This window comes from Chrysoperla carnea, chromosome 2 (assembly GCF_905475395.1).
Source record: "Chrysoperla carnea chromosome 2, inChrCarn1.1, whole genome shotgun sequence".
Lineage (NCBI taxonomy): Eukaryota > Metazoa > Arthropoda > Insecta > Neuroptera > Chrysopidae > Chrysoperla > Chrysoperla carnea.
This window is the reverse complement of record NC_058338.1, coordinates 65,656,814-65,681,501: the sequence shown is the minus strand read 5'-3', so window position 1 is coordinate 65,681,501 and position 24,688 is coordinate 65,656,814. Positions and strand designations below refer to the sequence as shown.

Here is a 24,688-nt window from a genome sequence, read left to right as displayed (position 1 = left end):
CAACAGGAAAATAAAGAATACCAACTACGACATTAGACCAGCTAAAGATGGAAACTACCGAATAAAATATTTATTTAGACTTCTTAGGCATAATCCTTGAATACAAATGTACTTTTCGTTATGTAAATTTTAAGAAGGTTCCCGACTCATCACTGAAGTTAAGCAGCATTGGGCGCAGTCAGTACTTGGGTGGGAGACCACTTGAGAACATTGTGTGCTGTCGCCTTTTTATTATTATATAGTATACTTTCGGACAACAAAATTGCAACAAAGCTATTATAAAATATATTTGTTGGCATTAAAACACATATTAATTATTTAAGTTTTTTTTCAACCACCAAATATATTTCATGCACAGCAAAGTGTTGCATTTCATTGTCCACAAGTTCATCTTATACATAAAAATTTAGCTTCCGTATGTTTATGGTCGCAAAACTCAAAAAATAGTCGATGGATCGACTTGAAATTATTTTGAAAGATCATTGCATTTATACCCAAGAGTGTTCATATATACATTGCATTCCGAAGTTATCTCGGGAACAAATATTTAAAAATAATTGAAAAAAGGAACGAAAGTCATCTAAATGTCAAATGAGTTTCTAGACAATTTTATTTACTCCTCCTAATAATTAATATTAGACAAAGCCACAGCGAAACGTGACTGGGTTTAGTAAGTATATTAATAATTTCGATTTTCAAATTATGAAATTATAATTATTCATACTATAATTAATTTAAATATTCAAAAAAAATTCAGTTATTCCAAAGTTTTAAGTTTTCACTTCCGTTGGCTTTTAAATATCTTTTTATTTAAATATCCGTTTTCAATGAATATTGGCTTGATACGAAATTCAAAATTTTCAACGCTTCCTGAAAGATTGGCTATACAAAATTTATTATAGGAAAAGGTTGTTAAACAGCTCTTTCAAAAATTTAAAATTTAAAAGTTATAGAATAATAATAATTTGTAAAATGTAAATATCTATTTCACATTATGTTTCTTGAATCATTTCTTATGATTAATATTTCCAAAATAGAGAGACTGTTGTCAAAGTCGTATTAAGCACTTTTTTTTTCTTTTTATCTACGAAAATTTTTATGGATTCTGTATAAGTGAGCGTCGGAAATTTTGTTGTAATCTTAAAATTAAAGATAAAAGGTGTTGATTACTCTGTCACATGTACACATACATACATGTCAGACATACACAACTGATATTCCCATATAATACATATAATGCAATTTACGTCTAGTTAGCGCCTTCACGGGTAAACAGTGATGTTTACGAAAAAATGTTTCAGACAAAAGTTGTTTATTTTTTGATATGAAACAATTTTTACATTTAAACTTTTATTCTATCTCTAATGGTTTACAAGATGGGTCCTACGGACCCAAGACCCAATTAACTTATGTTACTCATTTACGAACTCGACCTAACTTTTTACGTCCTGAGTACGCTGTAAAAATTTCTGCTTGCTATCTTTTTTCGTTTTTGAGTTATCGTGTCCACAGACGGACGGACTGACGGAAAACCGGAAATGGACTAATTAGGTGATTTTATGAACACCTATGCCAAAATTTTGTTGGTAGCATCAATATTTTTAAGCGTTACAAACTTGGGACTAAACTAACCAAATTTACAAAATTTAAAAAACCCTGGACAAATTTTTCGGGTACGTAATCCTAAACTCGTAATTGAAAGATATCCTAGAACACTCTTCATTAAATAACCTTTTCTTTAGAGTCTTCTCCAAACTGAACCGATTTTGATGGTCATCGCCTATTTTTTTCGATGTTTTGAGTACGGAGCCTTAATCTCGCACTTAAAACATAGCTAAAAACACTCTCCTATAAATTACCTTTCTTACGATGACACAGACAGACAGAAAAACACACACACATAGCGGTCAAACTTATAACGCCCCTTTTTGTAGTTCGGGGGTTAAAAATCATATTGTCCACTCAATGAACAAGGTATCCATTGTCAAGAACATTAAAAATTGCCATTTTCTAGATGTTGCTAGACGAACACCCTGTTTTGTTTCCAATTTCGATCGGCTGATCCTAGGCATATTAAAAATTATCAAGTGTTTGTTAGAATCCATATTTATAATACTCATTTATATTTGAATTGCTGACTGCATATTATATTTTTATACCATGTATATGAAATATACCAAGGTATACTAAGTATAGTCCCAAGTTTGTAACGCTTAAAAATATTGATGCTATGAACAAAATTTTGGTATAGGTGTTCATAAAATTACCTAATTAATCCATTTCCGGTTGTCTGTCTGTCGTCTGTCGTCTGTCCGTCTGTCGTCATGATTACTCAAAAACGAAAAGATATATCAAGATGAAATTTTTATAGAAGGACGTAAAAAGTGTTTTTATAGAAAGATGTCAATTGGGTATCTTATAAACCGTTAGAGATAGAACAAAAATTTAAATGTAAAAAATTGTAGTATTATATGGGTATATCAGTTATATGTGTGTGATATGTATGTATGTGTAATGTGACAGAGTAATCAACACTATCTATGCGTGGTATTTCAACAATTAACTCATTCAATTGTTTGTTTTCACTTGTTTTATAATATAATATATTTTTTATATAAGGTATTGTGATAATTAAAATTGTAACACTTATTATGAATATTAATTCTAGTAGGTACTACTGATAATTATTTTCTATAATGTATGATAAATAATGTTTACTATTACCATTCTCAGATAATGTTACATTGCATTCATTATACATATCTAACTGCAACATAGTTCTTATAAAATTGTAATTAGTATGTTAAATATATTATTTAAACTTTCATTTAAGTACAAATAATATAATAATTGATTTTTTATGAAAATTAAATTAATAACGAAAGGAAACGGTAAAACTATTAAGACTAAAGAGTATTACACAGAAAATTAATACATTTGGAACAAGAGGTTGACTATAAATCGATTGTCATAGTATACTTACACGCAGGATTTGTATCAAAAACGCGAATTCTTAACTAGTAGCAATAATCAAATGTTTATATTTTCATTTTATCAATGTCACACCCGCAATCTAAGGACTCGAAATAATGAACAGAATGTCAATAGTTTATTGTACGATGTATAATTTGGACCCGAATAATCAAATTTTATCAGTTTACGGTACTCTGTTTCAATATTTGATTATGTGAAGAATTGTATGTAGAATTTTTATATTCCACATTTTTCAACTATGATTTTTATCTGTCCACTATCTTGACTCTTATCTGGAACTGGCTGGTGATTCTTTTGGTTAGTAAATTATGTGTTTTTGAAGATTAAAACTGTTAATTTTTATCATCGTATAGAAGAAAAGAGGATCTTGAGAAATTCTGAACAAATTCCACCAGTATAAAATAATACTCTTTGAATGATCTTGGTCTAGTTTTTACATATTGTCTTTACCATATCCGAATGTTGAATTTTTACACCTGTACGCCATCAAATTCTACATTAAAAGCAAATAAATTTTGGTATGTTTTTTGGATCCCTTAGGGGAGTGTGAAACTACGTTTTGCAACCAAATAATTAGTACTCCAAATTTCGGACTTGCTTCAGTTTTTAACCTATTATGCAGGTAGCACAATTTTTTTTGCTTGCACACTTGCTCGTAGATTCACATTTCCCTGAGAGGTCTAAATAACATACCCAAAAATCAGCTTTGCATCACCTTTCAGCCCCCATTTGTACTTGTTCTTGAAAAATTTTTTTTGTTTTGTCTTAAAAATTTTTATATTTTTTATATTTTTAGAGAAAATTACAACCAAAGTTTTGCCAAAATTTGTCCCCTCACAAGAAAACAATGATGTTTACGAAAAACTGTGTCAAACAAAAGTTGTTTATTTTTTTATAAGAAAATTTTTTTCAAATTTAATATACTTTCAAAATGATCATCAACTAATGTTAAAAGCTCATAGTTTCTTAATTGAACCGCAAAAACTGGAAAACGTTCGAAAATTTTGCAGTTTATCACGGATTACGCAGGTGCCAGAACTTTTTTTCTTGCAAAACCATTGCCCCATTCATTATAATTGATCGGACTGTCGCTGTCTGGATTCGAGCCCGCAACCTCCTAGTCTAGTAGTTGAAGAAGTATAAGTAGTTGCGCCCTAACTACCTCCAATGGATCATATTAATGTTAATTGTTTTTCACAAAGCTTTAATTTGTCTCGTTTTCTTATCCAACGAGTATATTTAAAACTAATCGATAAATTAATGAACTTTACAAAACATATTTGCATGTAAAAACTATTAAAAAAATACAAATTGAATATCCATAGAAGATATAACAAAAGAAAATTAGATATAGAAAATATTCAACCGTTATATATGTTTGCAATCAATAATAATAATAAATATAAGAATATGAAAAAAATTGGTGTGCAACTCTCACGATACCTCTGTAGTTAACATATTAAAAAATTATTTAAAGATGGATTTTTCCTGTCCAATTATACTTTGAAAACTTAACACCATAATAATATCAGTATGTCAAAAAAGGCATTCTGTAAATTTGTTTATGTAATTTGGAAAATTTCTGAAAGCTTAGGGGCATAAATTCAATTTTAATTTTATGCACAACTTTAGAAAATTAAAATTAAAACCGCATCTTGGAAAATCCTGTTAAATATCATTAATATTTTAGACCTTGAACGGTGGTCACAAATTACGTATCATTTTTCGAAAATTAACTGGTAGAGAAAAATTGTACAGTGACTACTCTTATTCATAATTTAATCCTCATTCTTAGACTATGTTATTAAGTACATGGACTGAGCGTCAAACGATTTAAATTGTGCCAACATCTGAGGTAATTGCTTGGGTCAATCCATCATGGTAGTAGTGGTGTGAAATGTCAAAACAAAGTACGTGTTGTTGTCATACTTGTCATTGTAGATTCGTAAGTAAAATTGTAAAGTGATATGTGATAAATATTTTACTAGCCAAAAAGCGAAAAAGTCCAATGAAATCACAATATAAAGCATTTTGTGATCTGAAAATGTGACATTCAATTTATGTTTTTTTAATAAATGTGCCTATATTCAATATATATTTTTTTATAAATGTCCCTATATTCTTTAAGTAAATGCATTTTTTTGATAAATGTCTCTAACTAATCAAAGCAATTACCTCAGATGTTGGCGCACTTCTCACTGTACGCAAAGATAGGCGATGCTCTATGTACTTAATGGTCTAAGTATACATTTCATAGTTTTTTTTTTCAAAAATTTTTCACGTGTATTTAACCACGCGAACCACGAACCACGCGATATTTATCATTAGACGAAATGAGTAAGAAGACTTTTCATCTCGTTTCGTTGCGCACTAACAACATAAAACATTTAGAACCTATTTTGTTTTAATGCAGATACAATTTATAGTTGTTAAAACGTAGAAATTTTGATGGATAATTTCGGAAAAGTTTCCAATTTAGGAAATCAAACTTTAAAAAAAAATAGAAACAATTATTTTAAGCTATTGTTACATAAATTTGGATAAAAAATGAATATAAATATTAAGAACCACGATTGCTATTTAGGATCGGACTATTAACAGTAGTCTTAAAAAATTAAGAGAATGAAAAGAGGGTAAATTTCTTCAAAATTCAATTTGCTCATGATTAACAAAATTTTAAAAAATCTTTGATTCGCTGTTTTATGCTTAGTATATTTTCCGCGATTAAAAATCCGACGAGATTGAAAGAGAGTGCAATCGCCAAGAATATTTGTAGAGCCTTGGGAGTATTTTAGTTCTGTTCGATTTTATCTGATTCTAGACTATCAGAAATTGATTAATACTAATTACTGATTAATAAAATCGGTCATAAAAGTCTACAAGCATAGAGGTAAATAAAAATATCTACAAACATTCGCAGGAGAAACCGGGGCAATAGGACGATCGGGGCAAGATGGTACATGTTTCTCGAATAGCGTCATTTGTTCAAACAGTAGTCATTATACACATTATACCATGTGAAATGAAAATTTTAGTGTTTATTTTGGCTGTGTAAAAAATTGAATTTTCTTTGATTGTTATAATATTATTGTGTCCATTTTGTGAGTGCATGAAGGCAAGTACTCAAGCTATTTCAGTATTATTAGATTTTAGATTAGCTTTTAACCATTGTGACACATTGTAACAGATGCCTATATTGTGTATATTTTTATACACAATCATCCAAAGGGTTCGTAATCTACAGGAAGTGCTAAAATTCTTGTGCTGTAGTTAATGAATCTGAAGAGGCACAAAAATCTTGATTTTCTTTGAAGCTAGAGTCTTATAGCTTGTTATCTATACTCACTTTTGAAAAATTAAATGAGCATAAATAATACTACAGGTTTGTATAGAAGCTAGTTACTCTTGTCCATAAATTACAGGAGTTATTTCTTTATTTAAATAGGTTCAGTATCACATTCTGAATGTAAATGCACAAAATTCTTACAAAAATAGGCGGGGGAAGTTCGTCCATTTTAAGGAAAACAGTCTCAGGCCATATCTCTATAACCGTTATTACCATTTTTGGTCTAAAGTGCACGGTTATGGAGGTACAGACTAAAATGGTTTTCCTTAATATGAAGGCACTTCCCCCGCCTATTTTTATAGTAATTTTATGCATTTACATTCAGTACGTGATACTGAACCTATTTAAATAATAAAATAACTCCTGTAATTTAATGCAGAAAAGAATACTATGTAGTCTGAAATATAATGGTGAAATAATGACAAAATGTTAGCGTCACTACTTACCAAAAATTCCCATCGTTCCTCGACTATGAATTAAGATGGTAAATCTGATTTGAAATCTAAAAAACCAAGCATTCATTAATATTTCATTCCGTGTACCGTTTGGACTATAGCATTACACTATCTTCTTGTTAGTAATCGGACCAAGATGATCTTGCCCCGGGCTCCCCTACAATAGATAGATACATACATAATATACATATGATAATTAACTATTATTAATATTAATTTCGTAATAATAAAAGTATAATATTTACATCCATTTATAAAAATTATATAGCGTTTTTGTTTTGTATTGCTTATTGATATCAAATAAGAAAGTACCTATTCAACTGTATTGTTTGTGTATATTGTATTAATATCAGTTGATTTATTTTGTTCTCTTTAAAAATTTAATGGAAAAATAATTCCTTACCTGTAGAGTAAGTAATATAACTCGTGGTTTAGGACCTAGGAACATATATTACATTAATTAGCTGTTTTTATGAATAATACAGGTTATATAGAAACTAATAACTCTTGTCCATAATGCACTAAATTACAGGAATCATTTTATTATTTAAATAGGTTCAGTATCACGTACTGATTGTAAATGCACAAAATACTTACAAAAATAGGAATTCATTTTAAGATATATCTCCATAACCGTGCACTTTAGGCCAAAAGTGGTAAATACCTTTATTGTAGATAATTAAATTACCAATTTTTTTTTAAATAACTTTTTTTTGTATAACTAACCGTTTATGATTTATACGACTATGACGATTAACTTATTGAGTATTTGACCGATATGTCTTCTAATATTTGTTTAAACAAGAAAATGATAGATAATAACTTAACTTTTAAAACTACAAATTTCCTAAAAGTTACACTTTAAACTTATTTTTCTTAATATTTATGATAGTTATAACGCATTTCAACTTCCTGTAGTCTGAAGTAGAACACATGTACCATAATTTTGATTGTACCATAAATATTTCTAAGCCTTACAGACTTGAAACTAAACTTAATATACCCACTCTGATATATTTCATATATAGGATATAAAAGTATAGGGCAATAATGGTGGGATGAGAATTTAAAATTTAATAATTAAAATAACAATTATTAAGAAAAAAATAAAAAGAATTTAAAGAAAAAATCAAATCTACTTGTGATCAAAATTATAAAATTATGAACATATAAAATTAAAGATATCAATGGCAAACGGTTTCTCTGAAAAGAGATTACCGTTTATCTCTTTTCGGAGAATTTTGTCACGGATAATTACTTGTCAGAATGGAAGCAAATTGGTGAAAATGGACGAAAATTAAAACAATTAGGTGTGATTACAAAAATGTAATCAAAAGAAAACATTTAGTCACTTCTGCAGATGCAAAAGGGCAAACAAATATTTTTCAAGACTAATTGACATTTTTTAGCATTATAACTATTCAAATATTCAAAATATTGAACCAAAATTTTTGCAAATATTAAACTCTAATTTTTTCTATTTTAATCATTTAAATAAAATCAATATTTACGGGGACAATTGGTTGCGCCCCTAAAATTAAAAATAGCAGTTACGCCTTTTAGAACTCGAAAAAAACAGGTAAACATGATATAAAAATTTTTGAGGGCATCCTCTATTTACCATAAAATACGTCTCCACATTTTAATTTAGAGCAAGCGTCGATGTACCATTTTCTGTAGATAGGTACTAAAAAATATTGATTCAAATCAGATTTCATTTTATAATTACTCACCTAAAATCGATCAATCTGTATGGTAAATATTAAATATTTCAAAACATTATAAAATGTACGCACTCATCGTATCGGATAATATAAAGAAATTATTACATCTTCAAGTAATAATTCTTTTATATACAGAATGTAATAAAAAAATCATTTCAAAATATAACGCATCAACCATGAATTATTGCTACGCATTTATGATTTTTTTCATAAAGAGATCTTCTTAATTCCTTTATCAAAATCCATGATTTACCCATCATTTTAAAGCAAATCGTGCTGGCTACTGACGAAAAATAGTCCCACGGTCTAAAATGCGTACTGCGGAATTCCACACGGGTCGGCTAGTCGTTTTATTTTGCAATACAAAGTACAAACAAGATAACTAAAAACTAGCAACATATTTTTTGTTTTTTAGATATTTTTCTTAGATAAACAATGGTCTTACATTTTTATTTGTAAATTGATGCGTGATTGCGTGATAAAGTTTTCGAAGTATAAACGTAGTAACTCAGATTCGATACACAAATTAGCTGTTAGCTCATATTTTTTATGGAACTAACAGTATTAATTTTCATACTGCTAATAGGCAGAACACACCCAAAATAATTTAATCATTTTCCCACTTGCAATTCTTATTTAATAATTTTTCGATTCAAATTTCTATCAAAAAAATCATTCGGTGAACACGACAGAAACGATAAAATCGGAACTGTTTCGAAAAGTGGAAAACTAATTTTGCGATCTATTATTCAGATATTCCTGCATGATGAACCCTAAATCGCTGCATAATTAAAATTTTCTATCATTCTGGTCAAAACTGATGTACTTTTCAGCCTCCGCCAAGGCAAAAACGAGAAAATGTGAACACTTTGCCCGGTCATTATGTTGCGGTCAATACTTTTTGGAAAAGGAACTTTTATAATTTTGGATTTAGATAGAAAAGGATCAATCAGACGAAATGAAATCTGAAAAATTGAAGAAAAAAAAACAGGACAATCAGATGATTCTTATTTTGACCAAAACAATCTTTTTCGACTGGAACTGTAAAGTATTCAGTAAACACGGCATAGACGATAAAATCGGAACTTCATTAAAAAATGGAAAGCAAATATTCAAGTGGTAGCCTTTTTCTGCATTAAAACTGGTGTACTTTTCAGTTATCTCCGATGCAAAAATAAGAAAGTGTGAGATCTCGACCTGTCATCATCAGTCGTTCAATACTTGACGAAAAAGGAGCTTTTAGGACTTCTGTAGAAAATGACCTTTAATACGAAATAAAATCTGCAGAATTAAAAAAAAAAAAAAAAAAAAGTTTTTCTCCATTTCTTATGAACACTCAGGTTTTTTTTAATTATTATCAAAACAAATTTATTTTTCAATGCAGTGTTACGCTATTAAAAATTGTCAAAACCAATACTTTCCACATTCTACAAAATAGAAAATTTATTGTATATGCATTTATAAATAAACACCCGGTATTTTAAACATACTGTTACTTCATGTAATATTTTAAATACAAATTATATTAATTAATTTACATGGATGTGGAATGAATTTATTTATTGGACATCTTCATCATGTATGGTCAGGTAGATATACGTTGAGTTATTAGTGAAAGTAATCTCATTTCTTCAAAAATGTTAAATTAATTATTGTAATATGAGTCCATTAACCGCCTTAGTAGTTCCTGTCAAATATTTAAATTTTTATTCGATTGCTCGTTGTGTTTCGTAAAAACGTACTTTTTATTTACAACGGAAATAAAATTAAGTAGAAATGGCAGCGATATATTAAAATTAAGTATCGGAAATAAATATAACAATTAGTGTAAATGCCTATATGCGATAAGAAGTTATATCCAGTTAGAATTATCACAGAATCGAGCATTTTGCATTTGCATGTGCATATCTTTGACAATATTCTCTGAAAATTTCAAGTTGATCCGAAAAATATTTACGAAGATACACGCATAAAATTTTAACTGAGTGAAAACTTCTTTTGAAACGTTAAACGTATTTTTCTCGAAACAGCGTTTTTAAAATCAGTGAGCAAGTTGTTTCGGAAACGGCTCGACCGATCGGTTTCGAATTTTTACACAATCTTCTTAGATATTTTCCCTAGGTATAAATCGAAGGAATAAAATAAAATTCTGAAAATTATCTTCTTTTTTTTTTTTGAAAGCCACTATTTTGTCCAAAATCAAATTTTTGGCTATTCTTTCGTTTAATAGTTGTATTCTTCGTTTAATACTTATAAACTAGAGATATGGTGCTCACCGCCGGACACGTTTTTTTGGAGGACCTCCAGGAAATCGCCTGCAGGAGCAGTACCATATATGTATACGTTTTTTATGTTTATGTAAAATAAAAAAAAAACTCATAAAAATTTGTGTTTTTGCGCTCGCAACGAAGGTTTATTCGGATGTATCTGAACAAGTGATTAATAATCAAGATGTTGTATCCGCAAACGCTCCTCTTCGGAGCTACATGCACTAGGTTAGGTTGCCATTAAATTTAGTCAAAAATAACGATTAGCATGTTTACATATGCACATTCTTTCACTTTAATATAAAGATCTACATAACGCTTATAATGATTATCGGTTATAACGACCACAATTGTTGATTCATTAATGCCGTTATAATCGGCTTTAACTATATTTAAAGAATACTTTGCTTAGATTTGCTGTATCTTTCACAGACCGTTTATAACAAAAGATAAAACTTTTAATAACAAATATGTTTCTCATAAAAATACCAACAATTTTTGTTCGAAACACTTGTTCATCACACGACAGTATCCGACATTTCCCGGAAGCGATAGGAAACAAAATTACATATAATAAAAAAATTTTTTTCGGAAATGCCACAGGGCAAAATGTATTTAAACTTACATAATATAATTAAAATAAAAAAATTAAAATCAATATCTTTAAATACCTAAAATACGCGATTATCTAAATAATTGTAGGCAGTACATAAGTACTTTCAATATTCACCATCGATTCAATTATATAATTTTTGACAAATATAAATCGGAAATAAATTTTTATATTTTAGTATTCCGTATCAATAGGGTATTCCACTATTTTTGAAAAAGTACTTCAAAATGTTGATTTTGCTAATAAAAAGCCACCAAAAATTTATTTCGGAAAAATACACACGCTTTCATGCCAAAAAATTAAATTAAATTTGAAAACTTTTTTGATCCAATTTGATGACGTAATATGGGTATCATTATACAAAATAACACAAATAAGCTTGACAAATACATTGATAGACATCTGATTAAAATAAATATAAATACTTATTATCTCTGTATATATGTTATACCCGGCTATCTACACTGAACTAACTGATAGTCTATGACTCATACCACTATGACATCACAGCAGGGTTTACCAGCGTTTTAGGTCACGTGATACTCAGTTTAAAAATTACGATTTTTAAATTTGATATTTTGAAATATTTTTACATATTTATGTATATTTTTACATAAATTTTAACTTTTTTCAAATTTCATGATTTATTTTTTATTAACGATAATACCCTAATCAAAATTGTACCTACTATTATTTAGGTATTGAATTTAAGCTTCTATTGATAAAAGATAATTAAGTTTTTTTTGTCCTACTTTCATTCGGCAGCGATCTTACTTACAGGTCGAAAGATATTATAAGTTATGAAACTAGGCCAAAATGTTTTAATTTAATTAGGAATAATAAACTGGTTTAAAAAGTTTAAATATAGTATACCTAATAAGAAAGTTTTTTAGTGCCAGGACACTAACAGTCTAAAATAAAATAAAAAATTTTAAAAATCAAAAACCCGACTGTGTTACATAAAATCTGAAAAGAAGAAGTTAAAGCCGCTATGTAAACTACTGGACTTGTTTCTTTCTTTTCATATTTTATTTAACTTTGTCAAGTTTTTGAATTTTTTAATTATTTATTTTATTACAAACCAGCATGATTTTTTTGGGACTAAAAGTTTTAAATGTAAAACTCCTTACAAAATATTTATCTATGCTTAAAAAAATATCACAAAACATTTTCAAAATCAAAATTAATTTTAAAACATATAAACAACAAAAATTCAAATTTACAAGATTGGCCACCTTCTGTCTCTCTGACTGTCTCCTGTTTGTCTGTGGCAACGGAGTTCCTAAACGGATAACAAATTTCGATTTTTCTTTGGTTTGAATGGTGAGCTATGTTTTAAGAAAATCGGTTCAGTTTGGGGCAACAGCAGAGCACAAATTTGGACGGGCTCCCTACTCTGCTCGAATAATTACTTTTTTTTTTTACTGAGAATTTACTAACAATTATATTCAATAAATTCATTAGTATTACGGGACTTGAAACTTGAAGATTTAGTAAAGTTACGTTGTAAGATGTAAAAAAGAAACCCATAACACAAATTTGATTCACACTTTGTCGATTTTTTTATGATTTTAAAAGTGAAAAAAAGTAAATAAAAAAATTAAAACTTTCATAATAAAAAAATGATATAGGTACAATTCTAAAATTAAACTATCAATTTTATCATTTCCGCTAAAACAGCATCGCCTAAAAGGAAATATGTATGTAACACAACATAGATATATTAATAATAATAAAAAAAAATTAATGTTCTATTAAATAAAATATTATTATTAATGTTTATTAAAATTTCGTTCATTAAGATTATTTTAAAAATTACTCTGATTTAATTTTAAGTTCATCATCAAATACATACATATTTGTAATATTAAGGTTGTTGAAGCGCTACAGCTGAAATAACACCATTTAACTACTTTAAATTTTGAGAAATTGTTCTTAAGCATGTTAAGAAGTCACAATCAAATTTTTAAAAAGCTTTTCTGAAAATTATGCAAGTTTTTCAGAAAAAGTTATGGCAAGTTGACATTAGTTCTTACGGGAATTTTTATTTTTAATATAAAAAATAAATTAACTTTTAATTTTTTAAAAAAATAATATTTAGATACGAAAAATTACAATAATATTTAGAAAAAAAAAAGGATTTTTTCTTGGGTAATTTTCAGACAATCTTTATAAAAATTTTATTGTGACTTCTTAACATGTTTGAGAAGTTTTTCTCAAAATTTAAAGTTATTGCTGTTTTTTTCCTGTATCTCCATTAAGTTAATAATTTTTTTTAATTTTGATAAAATAATTGAAACTATTATCGAAATTTTAGCAGAAACTTTAAGGAACACTGATCTAGATATCACTCGCATAAATTGTTAGAATCCTTTCAAAAAACGAAAATATATAGCCTACCCCGATAATTCTAAATCACACTTACTTCGAAAAGAAAACCATTTAGCTTTTTTTTTGCTAGTTAAATGACTAATCCATATGCAATTCAGTTTTAAATTGACAAATAGCGGTCAAATTTAAGAAAAAAAATTTTAAACCTAAATGTTTCGAAGTAAACGAGAATGAAAATTATCGGAATGAGCTAAAAATCTTTTTTGGAAGAATTCTAACAATGGATGCAAGTGGCATTCAGAACTTGGCCCCTAACCATTTTTCGAATTACGACATTGAACAAATATGGATTATATAGAAGCTAGATCCATGGCATTTGATTTCCATTAAAATCGACTCTGGTGAGACTGTTTACATTCAAAGAAAGATTACTATGTCATTCTATCACTATTAATCATTAGTTTGTTTATTTTTCATAGGTCTACACAAAACAAATTTAGAATAATTAAATTTAAAAACAAATAATTGCCAGTTTATTTAAAATAAAACTTATGGTTCCGTAGCCCTAGTGTCTCAGTTGGTTAAAGTTTAATCAATTTCGTATGCGATATATCTAAGGTAGCGAGTTAAATTCACACATAATAGTTGTGATGGGTTGATGTGATTCATGGTTTATGCATGAAAGAGGTTATTCAGTCTCTCCAAATACTTGAAGAGCCAAAATTACAAGCAAATAAAAAAGTAAATTTAAATAATAAAAAAAACCGACAGCGACTGAAAAGAAAAAAACAGGCGCAGTTGTCTGCATAGCGACAATAATAGTTGGGAACCATCAAAAATCTAGACCAGCTTGAATTTTCAAAATAATGGGTCTGTACTGTTAAAGTTTCCATATAAATTTACTTTTTTATTCGCTGATAATTTCGGCTCCCTTTAGATAGGACCGCTTTTTAGTCAGGATATTCCAATACCTATTCAATGATACATAGTTCGCCGACATTTTCATTTTTTCTTTTACCGTGGAGACAATACAGTGTCTGGCTATCGTACTATTAAATTTGGGTTACTGGCATCTCTTTAGTGACAATGTGACACTCGCAAGATGAAGAAAAATCGATTGATTTAAGAATCAATAAAATCAGTTCACGCATTTGGTCTCTAGAGCGGACGTACATTCATAGGCTAATAAACACACTACTCTCCTTTGTGCCGCGCAGTCTTGTAAAAAAGTGGTAACCTGATCCGAGGCATGAGGTTTATTTTGGCTGTCCAACTCCTTTAACGATTACCAATATCTCCAGAACGGTTCCAAAATTAAGTATTTCCGTTTTGTATTTTAGGAAATATCTCAAAAACTATATTTACCTAGTCGTAAAATGAATGCAATTTTAGTATTTTTTGGATCAAAATTTCCCCTTGTACACTAAGTTTCATCATATTTCAATTCCAAAACAAAAATTTGTGTGCGATTTTCTCTTTTTTTGCAAAATAAAACAAAAATTGGATCAATTTGACAACTCTAACAATTAATAGTAGTTACTGAGATACCAAATAATCGTAAAGGATAGCGGTTATATTCCTAAAGCAACTGCTTCAGTCGACACCTGAGCAACTTGCAGTTCAATCGCAATAACAGCCAGATTTTTGTATCTTTAAATTTATATTAGGATATAATATACGAACAGGATTTTAGAAGAAATTTGAAAGAAAATTTTTGTATTTTCTTAATAAAAATTACGCTATACCAAGTGTATACCATATTATCAAAATCCGACACAAAAATGGTTCTGTGTTCTTCTCAATTTTTGCAGTGGTGTACCTTTAGACAAGCTCCAAAAAATTAGAAGAATTTGTTTCACAGTAATTGGAATAATTGGAAATAAAAGAGACTGAGTTGATGCCCAAAATCTTACACAAAGGACAATATCCCGGAGCAATTTCAATCCCTATGTTAAAAACTTGCCATTAAATTATCTCTATCCACGCTAGCGAAGTGAATATGGACCTTTATTTAAATGTTGTATACATATATCATAAAATAATTTTTTAAATGCTGAATTAACAAGAAGTATTATCAAAATAATTCATTTCCTATGATTCAAAATTGTACGATTTTATTTATTTATGTGTCATACGTGAGTACAAATAAACACATTATCTATGAAAGTATGATACAGAATTGAGATTGACATATGCTGCATAAAGAATGAAGCATTTAAGGTTGAAATTCTAAAATACCCTATGATTTTTTATGGGACGCAACTCAAAATGATAGACTCAAATGAAGTTTGATATGAAACTACCATATGAGTGTGTAGAACAGAATCATTTTGATTAGTTTCTCTCGCCAAGAGCGGGTGCGAGTGCACCTAGAATTTCAAACAATATAATTCTGCTTAAAAGCCATGAAATTTGAGAAAACATCCATTGTACCTTATATATTTTGAACTATTCTAAGCACTTTTTGTCTTGTGGCATTTTTTTCTAAAACACACAGTTTTTGAGATACAAGTAATTGAAAAAAAATTTTATGTGGTTTCAATCAAATTTTTGATTTGAAATTCATTGGATCTCATATTTTGGATGACAAATTTGTCTTTTATCCATTGACATTATAGTACATAGACTGACCATCGACTAACTTTCCGTACAATGAGAGATGTGCCAATAAATGAGGTAATTTCTTGAGTCAACTAAGGACATTTATCAAAAAAATGTACATTGAATATAGGAACATTTATCAAAAAATCATTCATTGAATGTTTGCAAAATGTTTTACATAAAACATCGTGATTTCACTGAATTTTTTCGCTTTTTGACTTAAACAAATACTTATCACGTATCCCTTTACATTTTTTCTTACGAATCTACAATGACAAGTATGACAAGAACACTTTATTTTGACATTTCTACATCGCCGCCATGACGGATTTGACCTAAGCAATTACCTCAGATGTTGGCACGCTTAAAATTGTTTGACGCTCAGTCTATGTAAAATTGACGATTATCATATGGTTGTGATCAAATATTTGATTTAAAAACTATTGAAATTTATATTATGAACTACTCTAAGCTGTACTTTTTTCTTGTTATTTTTCAACTAACCTCGGAGTTTTCGAGATAGTTTCTAAAACCAAGCGATTTTTAAATAAGAGTCAAATAAAAGATATTCCATTAGGAAGACGACATCTTACTTTGATCTTGAATTTGGCTTGATTTTGAATGTCTTTTAAAAATTAACTCATAATTTATATAACTGATAAGAGAAAAATTTCCACAAAAATGACGTAAGTACCTTGTATATGTTATATTGGTTACTTTGAGAAATTAATAGTATTATTACTTTTTTAATGGTGCCATTCTGTATATTGTTTACTTTTAAAATACAGTTTCATAGGGTGTTCCCCTTAATTGTTTTTTAATGTTATTTAGAAAAAGCTATGATAAGAATGACGTAACTTCAACACTTTTTTATAGGATTAGTTATTAGTCTTGAAGACTGTGTCGGAAACTGATTTAACAATTGCACCGAAAATAGTGATTAGAATTTGAAGTGTATAATAATTCAATCAGAAAAAATTTTTGGTATATACTTAATTTTTCATTTTTTATAAGTGTTTTTATTCTGGAACAAGAATTAGTGTAACCAGAATAAATACAATTTACCACCATTTTATTCAAGTTTGCTTCATAACGATTCGAACTCTGATTTTAGATTTGATAGGTTTTAAAGAACTATCAATAAAAAACAAAAGAAAAAAGTTCATTAATTTTTTTTTAATTTTCAGAAACTTTCAAAATGGAAGAAAAAGGTTCTTATAAATCGTATGAAGGGCGTGTAATTTTATGTGAAAATCAACAATGGATGCTAGATAAAGTATTAATGAAAATCATTATCGATTTATTCAACAATAATTTTGAAAATATTCCAAATATAAGAATGTCCACGTCGACATCAATAAATATTCCATACCGAGCACCTTTCAAACAAAATAAACGTTTTCCAGAAACTGGAAAATATGCACGAATTGGTGTTGGTTCGGTTTGGTTTACTTTATTTAGTGTTCTCATTAAAATTAAAAAAGAAGTTTCGAATTCATTATTTCAACGTGAAATTGAGATGCCAAAGATGATTATTGGGGAAATGATGGAAAAATTTTATGAAGAGGAAGACATGTTTAATCGTGAATCGTTTGAGAAAACTATGAATATTCAATGGAATAATGCTGACACTTCGAAAACATCATAATTTTATAATCTTTTTTACAGTGGAATCGAAGAATTTGGGAAAAAAGTATGTATGTTATTTCTAACTACGTTCAAACTATTTCGATTTTGATTTTTTTTAAATGTTCAAATTTTTCTGTATTTTAGGTACTCCGGATTTTTCTTGCCACTTATCGATTAATTATCACGAAGAATTTCTAAATTTATTGAATGATAATAAGAAAAAATAATTTACTTAATTTTTGAAAACTAAAATATTTTTGGGAAGTTTATTTAGTTCAGTTCCATGCAATTTAATAATTAATTATCCACTATGCTATAGAAAGAATAAAATTAAAAAACATTGTTTATAATTAAGATTTTTTAATTAAAAATTATTAATATTTCTTTGTAAATTAAATTAAATTCCAGATAAATATGAATAAAAAGAACATTTTGGAATGCATTTTTTTAATGATATAATTAAATTTGCAATAAAATTTTGTATTTAATTTATTTTTATTAAATAAACCAGATTTATAATTTTAAAGAAATTTATGTTTAAAATACCTACCTGTGTCAATGAAGTGTCAAATACCCATTGTATTGACATAGATGGGTCATCTACGGGAGCAATTGTGATTCCATGGTCGATTCAGGTTTACTACCCTAAGTTTCTTTTATGTAATTTTACATTTAGACATCACGAAAAAGTCATTTAAACTTAATTTTGCAGCTGAATGGGAATTTTCGAAATTTTTCGAGAAACTTCGAATAATTTTTGTGATAAACTTTAATGGAGCCATGGACCTCAATAGGTTACGAGGGTAGATGATAGATTCTCTGTATAAAAATTTAATGGATAGAAAATTACATTAACTATACTTGCGAAAAAATCGAAGATTTACAAACTTCATGTTTTTTGTCCCCGAAAACTAAAGCTTTGAGAAAACGTTTTCAAAACAAGCCTTGAATAAAATGAGCCAAAATTCTGGATAAATATTTTCCCCATGAGCTTAGGTTAATGCAAATCATATTTAAATTTTTTTAAAGAATTAATCACATGTATATAAATAAATATATTTCTAAGTGACTGTTATTATTTAGATTAGATAAAATAATACTTAGTTTATTGATAAATTAGTAATGTAACGAATCATACGAAGTAGGTATCAGTAATATAACGAATCATACCAAACTTATCCTTTTTCGATTCACGAAACCAACCAAACAACCAAATCGCTTCAAATTCAATCATTCAGAACGTAATTATTGCGGGTTCATGTTTCGACTGTGAAATGTGCCATTCATTTAATTTTACTTTGAACATTCGAATGCAAGCTCGGAAGATTAACGATTTCTCACAATCAAAATATTCGTTTTACAATTCACGCAGCTGCTATGGTTTTGTTCTACAAAGAATTAACAAAGGATTAATTAGAATTAGCACGGTTTGGCAATGTTGAAAGAACTATAATGTTAATAGCAACCGCGACCGAAATGGAACTGACTTGATTTTACAATTATAGATACAACTGCATCTTTCGATTTTCACGGACACTTAATTCTATTAAATTATAAGATGGTGCCATATTAAAGTGAATTATTTTCTAGCTTCTAACTAGGAGGTGGCTAGAGAGTATTTCAGATTGACAGTTGAATTAATAGACGGGAAGTTTTCAAATAATCCACTAATATCGTGCCCTTGAACTTAAGTATTCTTAAACTTTAACTCAGCGTTTTTTATGGCCCTCACGATATCCTTTTTCATGCTTAAAAAAGTATGTGAACCCTCACTTGAATAAAATTAAGTTTTAAAAAAAATTTTTGTGGATCGTATGGAATATACTTAACTTCTGGCCTATTTTCTAGATTGGTGTTTCCTAGGTGCACGTACATCTATGACATGCATGAAGGTGGCAACAGCGAGCGTTTCCGAATACTTACGATATCCCACTGTATTAAGTGCAACTTCAAAAATCTAATATAAGATATTGCTTGTGTTGCTTAATTGATGCCAGCAGCTGCTCAGCACGGTTTGATATTTTGTTACTATGTGCGTCGATTGTCAAAGACATAGAGAGTAGACTGAGAAACACCGGACAAAATCGACCGCTCTGTAAAATGAGACAAAGAGACTATATATCTATAGGTCTGTAGAAATTATAGAAAGAGACAAGTACTGGCCGTTCAGTCCACTGTCTACGTATATGGTTAGTATAAAATTGAAGATCGCACAATCGAAAATGAAATTAAAAACTATTTATCCGGCATATAACTATAAAATAATCTAATTGGTTAAAATTTACCAAAACAATATGAAGAAAATAAAAACAATAACACTTTAAAAATGAATTATTTAAATTTTTAACAAAACAAATATTGATAAGTGTATACGTATTTTAGTTATTATTTTTGTAAGTCTATTAATGCTTAAAGAAATTTATAATATTCATGTCTATGGGACAATTAAGTGAATTCAGACACAGACAGTTTGAATCCTGCATTGATTAAGTACGCAGAAAACTTCACACTGCTTTTTAATTTATAGATTACGGGATTTTTAAGAGTTATTCATGTAATAAGTTACGTACTAGTTTATTCGAACATTTCAAAAGGTGACAAAATTTAATTTAATTTTTATTATCAATGTAATTCGAATCTAGTAAATATTAAAACCATTAATTTTTATTTTAGTTTCTTTTAAAATCATGGAAGAAGGATTTTATACTGGATATAATAATCATAAAATACTTGCCTTATGGGAAATTCAACCATGGACTACATTTGAAAAACTTCAATCATATATTTTAGAAACAAAAGAAAGTAACAATTCTTCTTCAAATGTTTTAAAAAACTTTTATAATTTTGAAAGACGATTTTCAATAAACAAATGTATGGCACCGTTTAGCAACAAAAAACGATTTCCAGATAATGAAATTTATGTACGAATCTCTCCCCGAATTGATTTATTCAATTTTAAGCTAAATTATGATAAATATCTTCAAGCAAGTGATTTTGATTTAAATGAGTTTTTTACAATATTTGATCGAACAATATTTGAAACAGAATTCAATTTAAATTGGATTATTTTGCCGACTTACCATAAAATCAAAATATTCTAACCTTTATTATTAATTTTTTCCAAAAAAATGTAAGTTGTGTTTGTGACTTTTTGTAATGTTTTCTGTTTATTAAAATAAATTGTCAAAAATACTTAATTGATATCAATTTTTGACCTTCCAAATTACCTCCCTACATAAACAGTTAAAGTAGAAAATTTAAATGCGTAGAGCATTATTAATTTCTTTTATAATAACTTTGTGCTAAAATGTTTTTTCTCGTAAATAAGTGTAAATCTTTTTTGGGCAATTGGTATCACGGTTAATAAGTTAAAAATCTGACTGCCTCGAAAGACAAAAAAACTGCTTCGAGTCGATATTGTATACTACTACTAGTATAAGATGTACGCTTTAGAATTTAAAAAAACTGTTTCCCAATTTCAAACATTTACAAAAACTAAAATGGGTACTAGCAATTAGTATTATAATTACTCTGGAAGTAAATATCTCTATGCACATGGGCATTGATGAAATTCATGAGATTCTTGCGGTATTTACATATTCAAATTATAATCTACTAAATGTGGTGGATAAAATACTTTATCGAATCGTTGGATTTATTAATAATTGTGGTCTCAGGGAACTTAATCCGAATCCAGAAAATATCTTTTCGCGAGAGGCTGTATAAACTTAGTAATTTTAATTAATTAAACAACAAATTTTTTAGCATTATATTTCTATAACTTATTTCGTAGCATACTGATCTTGGACCTTTTGTTCACTAAATGATCATTTTAAAGAAACGTTTGTTCCTCTGGATCTACGCTTGGTTAATGCTGATTTATCTAAACAATAATTGTAACTTAGTACAGGCACTTTCATCCTAACTTGAAAACTTTTATCTAGACTTATTAACAAGGAAAAACAAAAAAGGTCAAAAAGATGTACTTAAGATGTTTTTTTAAAATTATTTTGTTTTTTCTTGTTAATATCTTTGTTTTGTTTAACGGTTCCAATATGTCTAACATCCGTTTTAAAATATTGTAGTTTTCGGTTTTCCATAAATAAGTATTTGGTAAATTAATGGGTACACAATTTATTTCAATATAGAAAAAAATTTTATTACAGAAAATATTATTTGTAACAATTATTCTTAATTAAAATGTAGGTATTATTCAATCCTTTATTATGGTCTAAGAGACGGTATAAGATCGATCTTCGACCATTTGCGATAGCCAGATGAGACCTATATTTTATGAAATCTTATTGATTTTTAAACACTCGAATCCTATCATAGTTTTTCTATCCATTTCCTATATTGACTTACCTGCTTATATGGTATGTATAGATCTACACCGATCTGTTAACGAATCGAAATTGCTATCAGAAGAAAGATAATTTAATTACGAAAATAATTGTATGGCTTGCCTGAAAAAAAAAACCGTTCGTCGAAAAAATTGATTAAAATTAATTCAATTAAAAATAGAGCCATAAACACTTTTCGATAGAAAAACTATGATAGGCGTGTTCAAAATCAATAAAATTTCATAAAAAATATGTCTTACCTGGTTATCAAAAGGATGAAGATCGACGTTATAAATTTTAATTAGTAAAAGAAAATAATAATAATAAATTGTTTCTGATTTCAAAAAAATATGAATTTTTGAAATTCAATTCCTTTTTAACATGCAAAGAAAGCAAATAAAGATTTTGGAAATTTTTTGAATTCAATACGAATAAAAGTTCATGTGAGCATGGGTTTGGAAAAACGTGATTTAAGAAAAATGAATCGAGGGTATATAGTGCAAAATTTAGTTTTCTTGAATAAAAATGCATTGATGTAAATAGAGCATTGTTTATAACAATGAAGCTGGTTTACAACTTTTTTATAACATCGTGTGATTTCCGATATTGGTAGGTACCTAAGATGCGTCAATAAGCCAGTATATTAAAAATGGATTATTTTCATTTTCCAGATCCAAGTTCATATGAGCTCCTTTCATATTTTTATAAATTAAGTAATGCATTCAAAAACAAATTATATAAAAATTCCTAGTTCCATCCATTGATCCAAAACTTAATAGTTACATAATTGGCGGATCTTGCCACTGAATATTCAAAGCTTCTTCAAACGATTTACGATCATAAGTACCTACTTCATTACAAAACATCTCCCTCATTTTTTCTATTATTTTTATACGTGATTCCTCTTTGTCTGTACTATTAAAATCGATAATCACTTGGAACCACGCTGACCCTGGACCTCCAATTCGAACGTATTTTCCTTTTGGTGGAAAACGTCGATTTTCAGCAAATAGTTCTCTACCCATAAATTTCGCAATAGAAATTCCATTTGTTAAAATCTTTATATTCGTTATAATTTCAAGCAAGTCTGTATTCAACACCCAAAAATCCTTTGAAAACAAAAGAAATCGACTACTATTACATGAAATGTAATGTCCAACTTCATCCATATTGAAAATAACTAGAAAAAAAATTACATAGTTTAGACTGTACACAAATTTAGAATGTTTTCCGTATGGTATGTAATTGAGAGGGAATGTTTTTGATATAAAAATGAACAAAAAGATCCAGTGAAAATTAAACGTCGATGTTAAAATAATGATTTTGAAAAAATTATCGTCCAAACAAAATACAATGCACAATATAATAAAAACGGGTTTTCCCAATATACATTTAATAACAACGGATTTTCCCTATATTCGAAGTACAAATAGATATCGAAAGCCAACGTAAATTTCGAAAAACCAGGAATACTACTTTCTGGGTTGTTAATCATTTCTTTAAAAAACTTATATAGCAATCAATATAACATTACTTCGGATATAGGAAAAATGGAGATTTTTATTACTTCGAATATATGGAAAATAGTGTATAACCTCTCCCAATTCTACAATTTATAATACAATTTCAGTGCAAACGTTTTAAATACAAAAATACAATTAGTTTAGTGGAATATATAAATATTGTATTGACAGACAGTATTAAAAATAAAAAACGTAAGTTTATTATTTTTGCGATTGTTTTTGTGCTAAAATTACAATGTCCAACTTTATAAAATATTAATAGCTCTTAAATTTTTTAAATATTACTTACATATGTAATTATTATAATAATCAAATCTAAGTTTCTTAATTTTATTATTAGGTATGTTTTATAATTTTATTATCACTTGTTGTCGTAACTAATGCGATAATGTCTATGTCTATCTAATATTGGTAAAAGTAAGAGAGACTATTTAATTAATTAAAAGCTCTTCAAGTTGGTCATTATGACGCTTGCGCAGCTCTCTAAAAGATTAAAAATAGAATAGCGCATTTCGCATTGTACATACTCGAGGCAATTGGGGGATTCACATAGATTTTTATACCATGTATATATGTAATATATATCAAGGTATACCAAGTTTAGTCCCAAGTTTGTAACGCTTAAAAATATTGATGTTACGAATAAAATTTTGGTAGGTGTTATAATTGAAGTACCTATTGTAAAAAGTTATGTGACTTCAAGGTAAAATACACGCTTTCTATTCAAGAGGTATTGAGATCAAAATCATTGGGGATTAATATTATACAAATTCTATAAAATAACTATAGTAAATATTTCTGTAAACGTTAGTTTTACAGAAAAAATTATCAAGAGATAAATGATTGTTTAAGTGATTTTCTA

At 28.2% G+C, this 24,688-nt stretch overlaps 2 protein-coding genes across 2 annotated transcripts; one reads left to right on the top strand and one right to left on the bottom strand.

The window, feature by feature from the left end:
- The first annotated feature begins 17,229 nt into the window (after positions 1 to 17,229).
- Positions 17,230 to 18,273, top strand: LOC123293725. Its single transcript, XM_044874623.1, has 3 exons — positions 17,230 to 17,315; positions 17,519 to 18,024; positions 18,105 to 18,273. Exon 2 carries the CDS (start codon positions 17,530 to 17,532, stop codon positions 17,977 to 17,979), a length of 450 nt encoding a protein of 149 aa, XP_044730558.1. The 5' UTR covers positions 17,230 to 17,315; positions 17,519 to 17,529; the 3' UTR covers positions 17,980 to 18,024; positions 18,105 to 18,273.
- Positions 18,274 to 22,521: 4,248 nt separating this feature from the next.
- Positions 22,522 to 24,190, bottom strand: LOC123293497. The gene is made up of 2 exons (XM_044874344.1): positions 24,116 to 24,190; positions 22,522 to 23,483 (listed from the first exon to the last, which is right to left on the bottom strand). The coding sequence occupies exon 2, from the start codon at positions 23,470 to 23,472 to the stop codon at positions 23,083 to 23,085; it is 390 nt and encodes a 129-aa protein (XP_044730279.1). The 5' UTR covers positions 23,473 to 23,483; positions 24,116 to 24,190; the 3' UTR covers positions 22,522 to 23,082.
- Positions 24,191 to 24,688: the final 498 nt, after the last annotated feature.

Coding starts and splice junctions, on each gene's coding strand:
- LOC123293725 (XM_044874623.1), top strand. CDS start 17,530: ATGGAAGAAAAAGGTTCTTATAAATCGTATGAAGGGCGTGTAATTTTA.
- LOC123293497 (XM_044874344.1), bottom strand. CDS start 23,472: ATGGATGAAGTTGGACATTACATTTCATGTAATAGTAGTCGATTTCTT.